We start from the raw sequence: 12,982 nt of genomic DNA, 5'->3' as shown, positions 1-12,982 counted from the left end.
ATTGACTCTATCGAGCAAAAGTCCTCCCGCATATTTAATTATACACCTAGGGGGGAATGATATCACATCAATTAAGAGCGAGGTATTATGTACCAGAATAGAGCACGACATATGTTTAATGACAAACAGATTACCAAGTTGCAAAATGATATGGTCTGATATACTCCCGCGCTGAAAAGGGATAGGGGGTCGTGACATATGTTCCGTCGAACGGAAGCGAAAAAGAGTTGATAGAGCTGCTCATAGGGCAGTCGCATCAGTAAACGGCAGAGTTATTAATCACCCTGATATTGAGTTTTCGGAGGAGGGGCTTTACCGCGCTGACGGAGTCCATATGTCTGACTTACAACAAACACTTTTTAATCAGCTATAGAAGCTTTATCTCATCTTAAATTTTATTTGTTGGGTGGCAGAGATGTATAGACATCTCTGAGTGGCGGATATGTCAGACAAGCAGAGACATTTGTCATCATTATATTAATTATTGTTATGTATGATTATCTATTTTACGTGATTTGTAGAGCATGTGGTGGCTCGCTAAGGCTACCCTAGGAGCCAATACAAGCTTGCTATGGAGTGCACTAGAAGCTTGTGTGAGGGATCTGTTTGGTATAACAGTAACCTCGTACCCCGTTCGGTATAACGGTGGTTATTTTTGCCCTACTCTGTATAGTGGGCTTACCTGTTCGGTATAACGGGTGGTTATTTTTGCCCTACTCGGTATAGTGGGCTTACCTGTTCGGTATAACAGGTGCCTCGCTAAGGAATCCCCTAGGAGGCAATTACATATCCCAGCTGACTCGCTAAGGGGTACCCTAGGAGTCGATTTATACATATTGTTACGCCTTGCTATGGATTACCCTAGAAGGCGAGGTGCCATAACGCCCGTTACCGATTTAGGTGTGTGGCACCCAATGATTGTTAAATGCTTGTCTGACATTTGTCATTGAAACAATTATTAAAGCTGTGGCCTTTATCATCCAAAAAACATGTTTTGTTATTTTTTCGGAAAAATATTCAATTAAGGTCGTTTAAAGCAATCGCTAATTAAACGCATTTAATTGATTTCCGAAAAACACAGGGGGTAGGTCTTTTGACACTTTCCCCGATTGCCGCGAGTATAAAAGAGGGGCGCACGTGGCGTTTTTCTCCTCTCGCTCGATAGCTTTCCCAGCGTTTCTGCACTTTTGATAATTGTTTCCCACCCCCCACTCCCACTTAATGAGAAATTAAATCTTAGTTGTTGATAGATTGCTACCTTAAACATGTTAAGAATTTGAGATGCTGTTGTTTCTGCTGTTTATTTGTATTTTTCAGGTTACAATTAACTATGGATGTTTCATTTTAATCTGCGCAAGATTGTGATCTACAGGCAATGGGACTGAGGACTGACGATATGTTGCTGTCGCAGCTTTACGGATATGTCAGACAAGCAGAGACATTTGTCATCATTATATTAATTATTGTTATGTATGATTATCTATTTTACGTGATTTGTAGAGCATGTGGTGGCTCGCTAAGGCTACCCTAGGAGCCAATACAAGCTTGCTATGGAGTGCACTAGAAGCTTGTGTGAGGGATCTGTTTGGTATAACAGTAACCTCGTACCCCGTTCGGTATAACGGTGGTTATTTTTGCCCTACTCTGTATAGTGGGCTTACCTGTTCGGTATAACGGGTATAACAGGTGCCTCGCTAAGGAATCCCCTAGGAGGCAATTACATATCCCAGCTGACTCGCTAAGGGGTACCCTAGGAGTCGATTTATACATATTGTTACGCCTTGCTATGGATTACCCTAGAAGGCGAGGTGCCATAACGCCCGTTACCGATTTAGGTGTGTGGCACCCAATGATTGTTAAATTCTTGTCTGACATTTGTCATTGAAACAATTATTAAAGCTGTGGCCTTTATCATCCAAAAAACATGTTTTGTTATTTTTTCGGAAAAATATTCAATTAAATAAATAATAAATACATAAATTTAGAAATGTGTGCAAATAACTAGCTTCAGTGAACTTGTAAAATTAGTTAAATTACACTGGAGAACATAAACATGCATCTGATACTCTTTATTCATTCTGACAACATGTCAAGGTCTTCTTTTTCATGTTTTGCGCTTCGCCTTGTACAATTTTCAACAGAGACCATTATATTAATGATAACAGTTAAAGTTGAAGGTGATTATGATATATTTTTACATAAATGATTTATGAGGAAAAGTTTGTGAGGTAATCCCATCCCTTTAGCGCTGCTAGTGGTCAAATTAAGTACCAATCAAAGGCCTTTAAGGGTGAGCAAATTGTACGAAACAAGTAAGTCAAAATACGACCCAGTGATAGATTTCCTTTCCTAAAAAGGTCCTTATAAAAACCATTAAATCAACGAAACGAGGACTTTGAATTTGAACAAAATTTTTGAAATGCCTTTAAAATCAACGTATTTGTGAGTAGACCGCCTCTATTTAAAAAAAAATTGTGTGTACTCAGAACACGGAGTTGTGAATAAGTTGCGAGGCATAATATGCAGGTAATGGCGGAATAGACTAGATAAATGACGTTAAAAAGCTGAAGTCATCTCAATTGTCAAAAAATGTTGTTGTAAGCTGGCCGTTGTCGAATATAGCCACTAACACATGGAAAATCGAAGCAAGTATGGTAGATTCTGTTTTGTCTGTTATTTCAAAATAACTGAAATAATAAAATGGGGTCGATATATGAACTTCGTCAATATATCAAGGACAATCGAGACGTTCCTCAATAATATATAATTTTGTCCAAGATTTTGCCATTGAACAATTTCTACTTTAGCATTTTTACTCACAAAAAAATTACCTTACCAGGCATTTGTGCGAGATTCAAGAGGATGACATTTCTTATATAATTCTTTAGGGAAAAAAAATTAGTTTGCCAAAATCACATATTCATTGCTTCAAATTTTTAAACACAATTAGGAACCACTTTAGAAATCATAAAGATATTAAAATTTTGTGTATTTTTCATACTTAATGGAGATATACAAAACAGATATTGGGGGAACATATCGCCTGACCTTAATATCGAGATGAAGGCCAATGCAAGTGTTTTTTAATAAATTCTGCTTCATAGAAATATGAAAAAAAAATCGCCCTTTAAAGAAGCACAATAAGTGCCCATAGCATTTAAACGGTTTATTGGAATACTTGTGTCTCCGACGACTGCATAAATGTTGTCAATCAGGAACTCCAGCATACTTTTAAAATTAACCTCAGAGTTATAATTATACAAAAGGGAGACATTAGCGAAGTAATTTCTTTGAAAACAATCACAAGATGTTAAAATGGAATTCCAGTTTATGATAGAAGAAATAGCTGTTTAGGGTTTTTTTTTTAAAACTAGTTTTTGATTTAACTTTACCAACTGTTTACTGTATTCATATTTTTCTACAGCTGAAATGTCGTTATGGACGTCGAATAAATGACTCCCAGTCATATTTCTACAGGAATAATTATTTGTCTTTACAGTTTGATATGTATTTTACAATTTTTTTTATTGAAGTTTAATGTCCATTTCATGTTGATGATGTTTTACAATATTGATAAACAACTTTGTCTGGAATTTTGCAATCCTTCGATAAGAGCTTCATGAAGAAAAACGTACTGTTCCTAAAAATGAAAAACAATGATTCTACGTAAATTCTTCGTTTAATTGAAAATCAGAAAAATGTCATAGGGATAAGGAGAAAGTAAAACATCAAATCTAATAACACACTTACATATGTTTGAACACACTTTGCTCTTTGCTGGCGAAGGGAGGCGACGTACGACTTGACGTCGACGTAATTATCCACTGTCCCCTCATCTAACATGTAGTCCAGCGCTATAAAGGTCCCCGTACGTCCGATCCCAGCGCTGGAAAATAAAGTTTAATACCTTGTTAAATAAAAGGTTAATGCGATGATTAATATATAACCCACCAGAGAAGTAAAATATTCATTGAGCTCAAGATTGCAAATAATATTTTGTTCACCTAAAAGTGTAGGGTAATGGTGAAATAAATTTTCTTTAATGCATATATCAGTTTAGTTCTTTATCTAATGAAGATATTTTTTTCTGTTGATTTAAAAGATTTGGTGCAGGTGAACATAACTTAGTATGGTTTCTGGAATATTGGATCTCAGCCAATCAGAGAGCTAGAAATATTACAGTTATAGAATACATTAATTTATTTTCTTCATAGAACTAAATTATCTTCAAACTCTTGATCAAAATTGAATTGTAGGCTTAATTCAACAACACATGAATTGAAATTCCTGTTTAAACAGAGCAAATATTAGTGTATTTTTCTCAAGATTACTTTTAAAGTTTCCTAAATGAAGAATTTTCTGTTACCTGCAATGGACGACAATAGGACCATCAGATGTTGTCAGTCCATTTCGCACCAAGTTCCGGAAACAAATTAGAGAGGCCAAGTCCTCTGGAACGGAGTTATCAGACCACGTCGTGAAATGGAACTGTGTCACTCGCTTCACCTCATCATTCTAAGTAATAAAAAGAAATTTCATTTGCATAGAAATTTAAAACCCGTGGCGCAGTGGTTAGAGCGTCTGTTCTAAAGTCGCGAAGAAAGGAGCTGATCCTTTCGTCGCGGGTTCGAATCCCATTGTGGGACATGGAGACCGGTCCTTCGGATGAGACCGTATAAACAGAGGTCCCATGTCATAGTAGGAGCTGGCACGAAAAAGATCCCTCCCTGATCAATGGCTCTGAGTGCCGAGTTTAGGACAAAATTTGCAGCTCTCCACTGGCAAGTGGTGGCGTCTCCATATGAGTGAAAAATTCTCGAGAGGGACGTTAAACATTATTATCAATCAATGAAACATTTAAGAAATAAGGTATCATTTCAAAACATCTATCGGGCTATAAATACAGGTTGGTCACGAGATCAAATTCCATGACGACCGAACGGCTTTAATATTGAATTTGATCTCGTACCAACCCGTATTTATAGCCAGATAAATGTTTTAAAAGTATACCTTATTACTTATATTTACATTTGTGACTTATTCATATTTAATATTTGTCTGATTATGACTTTTAACGAATAAATGTTTTATTTTTCAAACCCAACGAAATGTATGAAATCCATTGATTGCATATTGACCCTTAATGACGTCAATCACCCATTCTCAATATAAGGGCTCAAATGATGTCGCCTCATTTTCATTTAAAAGAAATACCACTGATGTAATTTTTAAATCAACATTATAAATAGTCATATAACAATGAATAAGAATTCATATAATTATCGATCTGAAAGGGTATTTAAGGAGTTCCAAATTCAAATATAGTAGCCTATTTGAAATGTACGTTACTGTCGCCGAGGCAAATATTATTCTGAATCCCCTCTGTGTAATATATAGTTTTGATTCTCAAGTAAAAATTTTCTGATAAGTTAAACCTTGTATCATATATATTTCTTTTTATAACAATAAATACATTTTCTTTGTGATAATAAATAATTTTTATTGTGCAATGTCCCTGTCGCTTAATTCTATTTCAACCACATTACAAGCAAACACAAAGATTATACACCTGATAGTTTTGTTCTCCTTTATTTACTGATGGGCTAAATTTGAAATTTCAGAGGATTAATTACTCCTACTTAGATAATGTAACATGAAATTGAACAACTTGAGCAACTTTTATAAATATGCTTTCGGAATGAAAGACATTTTCAATCGTAGAGATAAGAAAGAAATGTACGTTACCTATATTCTTCCATTAAGAATACATACTAAGTAGAAAATATGAGACGACTCTGAATAAGCAACCCCTTGTATCCTGTAAACTGGCAAAGACGTTTTGCTTAACACAATTAAAAATTATTTTTTACATGAAAAGTGATCATTTGAAATGTACGTGACTGAAATGTACGTTACCATGAAATTCGAATTAAGTGAATCTCGCACGAATTTTCATGTATTCTAATACTTTCACACACTCGAATGTGTACACAAAGGAAAGTTTCAAAGGTTGGAGGTCGGCTAAATCCCAAAATTAATGAAAAGAAACGTCTCTGCTGAGGAAGAAAATATATTAAGGTCAATTATTATGTAATATAATTTTGATACCTGGTATATATTTCTGAATACGAAACCTGTATGATGCATTTCTTATGATATGCAGGTTCAAATAGTATCAATATATTGCGCGTCTAACGTGTGCTTGTGGAAGAGAATTGATTTTTATATTTGAAATGTACGTTACGTATGGTAACGTACATAATATGTATTTCTAACTGACATTTTTTTTTATTTAGTCAATGAATTGCGTTTACACGAGCGAAACAAAATTATCGTTACAATCCATTTGACAACTGGCCACATCTAAATGCACCCCAATCCCCATAAATGTTTTAAACTGTTACCACATGCTAGAAAATTTATTTCTAAGTGTCTTAAATTCATCTTTGGCAACCTTTTTGCAGTTTGTTTACTTTTCATGTGCGACTTTTCGTCAATATTAATTGAATTGTTGTTGATAATTTAAAACAAGGTATGCATAGGCTTATAATTGGTAAAAAAAACAAAACAGAACAAAAAAGAAAAGAAAAAGAAACAAAACAAATAAACCCAGAAGACAAGACGGTCACGTACATTTCAAATACTGAATACTCAGTTTTGTTTGAATCATTGCATTTTTGGTTATATTTTTCCAGATCTGCTGAAAAGCACGTATGTTTGTGTTTTGAAAAACGATGTTGCAACATACTAAATGAAATTGTTAACAAGACTGTCGATGGATATATTCGGAATAGATTTATGTTAAGTTTCAATGGCCAAACACGAACATTTGTTAGATCATAGCAAAATACATCTGACTCTTATATTTTTTTGTCTGTAACCTTTCACACAGTTAGAAGTAACTAGGCTACGACCGGTGTCAATTTCAGCGAAACAGCACAAAAGAATGGTTATGAACTGAGGTGGAGGGGACTCCCCAATAATATGTGAAATGAACGTTACCGAAGTGACGTGACATTCATGTAGTTGATGACAATAACCTCGTTTGTTACATTATGATTTCTTATATTACTGCCTTAAAACGCTTCATTGATATGATTTTTATGTCAAAAATTGCTTTTTTCAATATTTTCTTATTACTAATTAACATATTATTACAAGCTTGAAATGTACGTTACCTACTCATATTCTGAGGCAATCGTGTCTTTATAGTGGTGATTGTGACATATAACACAATGTGATTACATAGAGAATCTTTTTTGGAATAAACTGAAACAAAACGATGAATTTTTAGATGAATTTTAGATGAATTTTAAGCTTTTCATTAAACAGAAATATATCTTGAAATGTACGTTACATTTACATAGTTTTCTAAATCGGCATGGATATATGTTAAAAAAGATAGTAACTACAAAATAGAATTTTACTACATGTACATATTAAGTTCCAGTATAAGGATATGGAAATAACGAACAGTATTAAAAATGACAAGATTCCAAACTGATCGCTCTTAACAAAACAGAGAGAAGAATTTAAAGCATATATTTAAAAAATGTTTTTACACATCTGGATCAAAAAGTAACCTTTGTTTTTTGAAAGGAAAAATCAAACGCACGTTCGTATGCCGAGAAAATATGTTGCTGACAAAGTTGGTAGGATGTGCTGGTGTTAAGATGAGATATTCCAATTGTGATTTTAATGACTACATTTTTTTGACATATTTTTTTGGACATTGAAGAAAGAGTAACGTACATTTCAAGCTACATTTCTAAATAAAATTACCCTCTACTTTATCGTCTTGTCATTATTTCATGTATTATAATTTGATGAAAAAAATCTGGAAACAAAATCTTCAGATACTTTCTTTCAAAGGTAATTGATAGAAAAATTGTTATCTTGAACTGATTTTTTTAAAAATCAGAGAGGCATTTGCGCCCTTATATTGAGAATGGGTGAATAAGAAATTACGTCGAACGTTTATGACGTTCGAGAAACCTGTATTTATAGGTTTTAGATATGCTTTGCTTTCAGTAGTGTTATATAAAGGAAAACATTTGCAAATGGAAATATATACAGAAAACGAACAGTATTCCAGATCAAAAGTCCATACAACAATACAAAATAAGAGCAGAGCAAACACGGACCTCCAAAACATCAGAAGTGGGATCAGGTGCAATAGAGGAGTGAGCATCCCCAGCTGACCGGCCATACCTGCCGTGTGCTCCTTGTCATGATCGGAAAATAACGGAAAAATCTGTCATCAATTCAGTGTATAGATAATGGACTAACAATTAGTATGAAAAACGTCAGTCAGTATTTGACTCAATGATAAAATGTACTTGCTGACAAGGTCATTGTATGGACCATAGAACTTACGAAATGATGACTTTAAACGAGACTGCTGAAATTTTTTGTTTCATCAACTTGTTTGTCAATAATTTACCTCGTTTTAGAAATTGTTCATACGTAAAGCATGCTCTTGCGGATCAAATCAACTGAGATATATAATCTCCGTATGCAAGTGATGAAGGTATATTGCTGCATAAGAAAGAGAAGTTGACGACAGAAAAGTTAAAGTCATTACGTTTATCATATAGCTTGGTTGTTAGGTTACCTTAACGTCTTTTTCAAGTAAAATATCTTGGATAAAAATGCATGCGTTTGATATAATTCAATGATGGTCAAAAAATTGTCTAAGATGTATAATGTATGAATTAACTGTGCCCTTTGCTTTTTGGTAGTGATAAGAACAACTTACATTCACTGTAGGCTTATGAATATTCAAAAGAAATCTAAAATAATATATACTGATTTTGACTTTTTGAAAAGGCAGAAAATGATGTGTCACCTACATCTTTAGAGACAATAAGATATCTTATAGTATAGCGATCATATTCATCCAATGTGTCCAGTTTGATGTGATAAGGCCCGATGTCTATTTCTGTTTCTGTGTCTTCTGTCCAGTACCTCAGACACTTCATCTGAAAATTATCAGATCAAAAACAAATAGAAAGGATCATTATTATTATATATTACTTGGAAAGCCAGTTGTAAAATGTATTTGAAGAGTATTAAGCAAAACATGATACAAATTATATGGTTTCTCTGTATTTTTTCCCTTTGAGAAGCATGCAATCGAACACATGGCATAAGTACCTTTTCTCCCTCATATAAGTTTGTTAACATTACGATCCTAGTACAATCGGTTTGCCAGATGAGCGTCCAAAAATCTTCTATAGTTTCCATTGTAAAGGGGCCTATAGATATTTAAAACAGGTAGGCCATTGATTTATCTTAGTCATGGCAATTTAATAAGAAAGAAATATCACTCTATCCGTGCTAGACTATTCTATATTTTAGATACTCGTATGTAATTTTTGAAAGAAGTTTATTTTAAGAAAAGACACTACCTTGTGCTGCTATGTAGGCCTTTTCTTTCTTGTATCCCTTGTTTATAATAGATTAATATTTCATAATAATTTTTGATATTGTTTTAATCGAGCAATATTGATTTAGATACATGTATAGTTAACCTTGTGGATAATTGTAAATATGCATAGTATGAATAGTAATTGAAACTATTTCGACTTCATGAATTTGACAATTTGTCCTTTTTCGTATTTGAAATTGACTTTATCTCAACGGAAACGAAAATCTAAAAATATAAATTAAAAGCAAACTCTTCTCTACATATCGGAAATAACAATTTCAATAATTAATTATTTCTCTATAGTTCAAAAGTCAATTAAACAAGTTATTTATAAATTTAATCCTTCCTTGTTATATACATTTTAAAGTGGATTTCAGAAAAAGCCTACAGCTATGTAGGAAGCGTTGATGTAATCGGATTTCTCTGGGTCGTCCGTTCTGTCCAGTACCACTCGGCTGTGATCATCTGTACCAAAGATAAAATAATAACATTTTTTATTCATTACAAAATATAAAAGTTTTGTACTCAAAAGTTCATTGAGTTAAGCCTCTTAAATCTAAGGTAACGATGAATGCTTACAAGGGTAGATGGTTTTATATCTATTTTTCTTTCTGTTGACAAGTTTCAGAGCCTCTGAGTAGGGTTCCAATAAACCGTCAGGCAAATCCTATCAATAAATTTTAACATAGTCCATTTGAAAACAAAAGATGATTCAATTTCAACAGTTTTGTATTCATATGCCAAAATATTTCAAAATAATCTTTCATTGTGTGTAAAATTATGTCTTTGTTTACTTTAAACTCCTTTTCCAAGGAATGGTTTGATTTCTTCTCTGGAAAGCCCCGTATGAATTCCTCCACAGAAATCCTCATTGATTGAAGGTTCGAATACTCTACTGTTATATTCTCCTCTTCCTCTACATCATTATCGCCCAATTCTTCTTCATAGATAACGTTACCATTCCTAAGATTTTCCGGGAGAAGATCGATAATGGAGCCCTCCTCTGCAGAAGCATAGGTCACAACCATGTCTATCTCGCTTTTCCTCAGCACTCTTAGACTCCATAATCTGTATACAATGTGAAAAGTGTTGTCTGATGATAAGAAGCATTTTGACAATCATATCCAAAGTCAATGTAATAAGAAAATATTCTAACTAATGCACTTTTTAAAAAGTAAGAAATTAGGAAAAATAAGTTACAATTTTGTTGTTTCAATATCAAATTCAACTGAAGTATATCAGTTCCATAAAAAAGAATTGATCAGATTACAGTTTAGATGTTATAAAATTTTTGACACTTCGCCAATACTGTAAATATATTTTCAACAGTATAGATCTGATTTGCGCTTTTCTGAAAGTGCTAGATTTGATTCTCATTTGAGGCTGTATTCAATGGTACTTACTTGTGAAGTAGCAGAGCCCCAGAAATAAGAACTAGAATAGAAGATATGACCAAGAACACTACCAGCGGAGTCTCATCTTGGGAAGGTGCATCAGTTACTGAATTAAATATAATGAAATCTTATCGTTAGAAAACGCTTACAACCCGGGACTCGGTTAGGTTCCATCATAAAGTAACTTTAATTCATGTCTCTTTCAATCTCTTTTATGGCCTCTGGATAGGTTTTTGTCTGTCGATTATTTTAGATAGAGACTACATTGTAGTACAAATTTTAGCTTTCATACCTATTTTCTTCCATAAAGTGTCAATCACAAAAAATAATGAAGATTATAAATGTAGATAATTTGCAAAGAAAATCAATAGAGATATGATAAAATGAAAAGTGAGGAATGAGATGAACATGTATAATAAAAAGTCGTTTTTGTAATAGGTTGTTTTCCATTATTTTCTTCATACTTTTGGTCAAAATTTTACCTCATTGTAGGCAAATTAGATTGCCTCATTGTATAGCTTAAAACGAATATTACTGTTCACTAAGATATATTTGTGTTTATATAATTAGATATATGTATGTCATAAGTAGTCTACATCTCCTGATAACGTTTACAATGTTTCTAAATCTCTCCACACAAGATCATCCCCCCTCTTTTTTTTGCACTTTCATGTATTTAACATGTTGCTGATCATTTGCTTTAATGAGATATTCTTTAAGGAGCAAAACAACAACCCACAAAAATTATATTGAAGGGATACTAAAGTAATTTCACATTAAAAAACAATTTGGGAGGGGGCAAACCTCTAATTTTTGATGCCTGCATTACATTTATCTTTGCTAAGGCATACCCCCTTCCCCCTTTCTCCGACGCCTATGACAATATGTTTGAATAACAAAGTAACACACAAGGTGTTTAAAGTCTTCTTACCTGGACACGGTAGCGTTGTGCTTTCTGAAGAATTAATGGTACTACTCATTGTCATAATAATCTTGTTCTTTGTATAAACGTTCAGAATGTGTAGCCATTACACATAGCTGCGATTGTTTCCTCTTAAAGTTACAATCCATCAATGCGGAAGTCATGCATTGATTCTGGCGCTAGATAAAGTATTTGTGAGTACGTATACTTCAATATGTAAAATTACAAGGTAGTATACTATGTAGTAGACTAAATAGTCGAATATACATAAAATATATAGACATAACGAACAGTATTCAAGCTCAAACGTCCAATAGACAATAAAACATTGGATCAGAGCAAGCACGGACCTCCGAAACATCAGAGATGGGATCATTTATACAACGATCAGATATCAGAACTAAATTGAAGCACATTTTACTTTATAAATACAAAAGATAAAGAAATTATAGAGATAACCCTCTATGAAAGGTAACGCTTCTGATGTGAATTATAAATAATTGATTGGAATGGACAATTTAATCCTTAGTCCCCTTCTTCGCCTTCATAGTGTGGTTCCGTCCCGTGGAGATCCGGGTTAGAATAGGTCCTCAGTACCCCCTTGCTTGTCGTAAAAGGCGACTAAATGGGGCGGTCCTTCGGATGAGACCGTATAAACCGAGGCCCCGTGTCATAGCAGGTGTGGCACGATAAAGATCCCTCCCTGCTCAATGGCCCTGAGTGCCGAGCATAGGCCCAAATTTGCAGCCCTTCATCGGCAATGGTGACGTCTCCATATCAGTGAAATATTCTGGAGAGGGACGTTAAACAGTATACAATCAATCAATCAATCATAGTGTGGTTCCAAAGTTCCCCTAGGATTTACCACTTACAAAAAGTATATATTAGAATACCATTTATTTACTTTAAGTGCATGTATAGGGTTTATGGATAGTATCAGGAGAAAATCATCCTAAAGAATAATAAACAATATGTGTTTGTGAAACACTATGCGCCCGGCGGCAACAAAGTTCGAAAAAGCCATTTTTAGCATATAGTTCACAGTCAAGGTCACAAGCTCATTGACCTTGTTGTCTCATAAAAATGCTTAATTAGTGGAGTATGCATGCCAAACATGAAGTCTCTGTCATACATGGTTCAAAAGTTATGGCGAAAGTTCGAAAAAAGCTATTTTTAGCATATAGGCCACAGTCAAGATCAAAAGGTCATTGACTTTGGTGTCATTTAAAAATAATT

At 33.9% G+C, this 12,982-nt stretch overlaps 1 protein-coding gene across 1 annotated transcript; it reads right to left on the bottom strand.

Annotated features, from left to right (window-relative positions):
- Window positions 1–3,377: 3,377 nt before the first annotated feature.
- On the bottom strand, window positions 3,378–11,804 carry LOC134246172 (receptor-type tyrosine-protein phosphatase T-like). The gene is made up of 11 exons (XM_062728502.1): window positions 11,756–11,804; window positions 10,834–10,930; window positions 10,225–10,498; window positions 10,010–10,097; window positions 9,819–9,895; window positions 9,411–9,447; window positions 9,157–9,257; window positions 8,853–8,981; window positions 4,367–4,515; window positions 3,751–3,886; window positions 3,378–3,640 (listed from the first exon to the last, which is right to left on the bottom strand). The coding sequence occupies exons 1-11, from the start codon at window positions 11,802–11,804 to the stop codon at window positions 3,563–3,565; spliced, it is 1,215 nt and encodes a 404-aa protein (XP_062584486.1). The 3' UTR covers window positions 3,378–3,562.
- Between the last annotated feature and the right edge of the window lie 1,178 nt (window positions 11,805–12,982).

The sequence above is a fragment of the Saccostrea cucullata genome, unplaced genomic scaffold, assembly GCF_032062105.1.
Source record: "Saccostrea cucullata isolate Sc308-1 unplaced genomic scaffold, CSIRO_AGI_Scuc_v1 ctg2195, whole genome shotgun sequence".
In the NCBI taxonomy this organism is placed as follows: Eukaryota; Metazoa; Mollusca; class Bivalvia; order Ostreida; family Ostreidae; genus Saccostrea; species Saccostrea cuccullata.
This window is presented reverse-complemented; position numbering and strand designations above follow the sequence as displayed.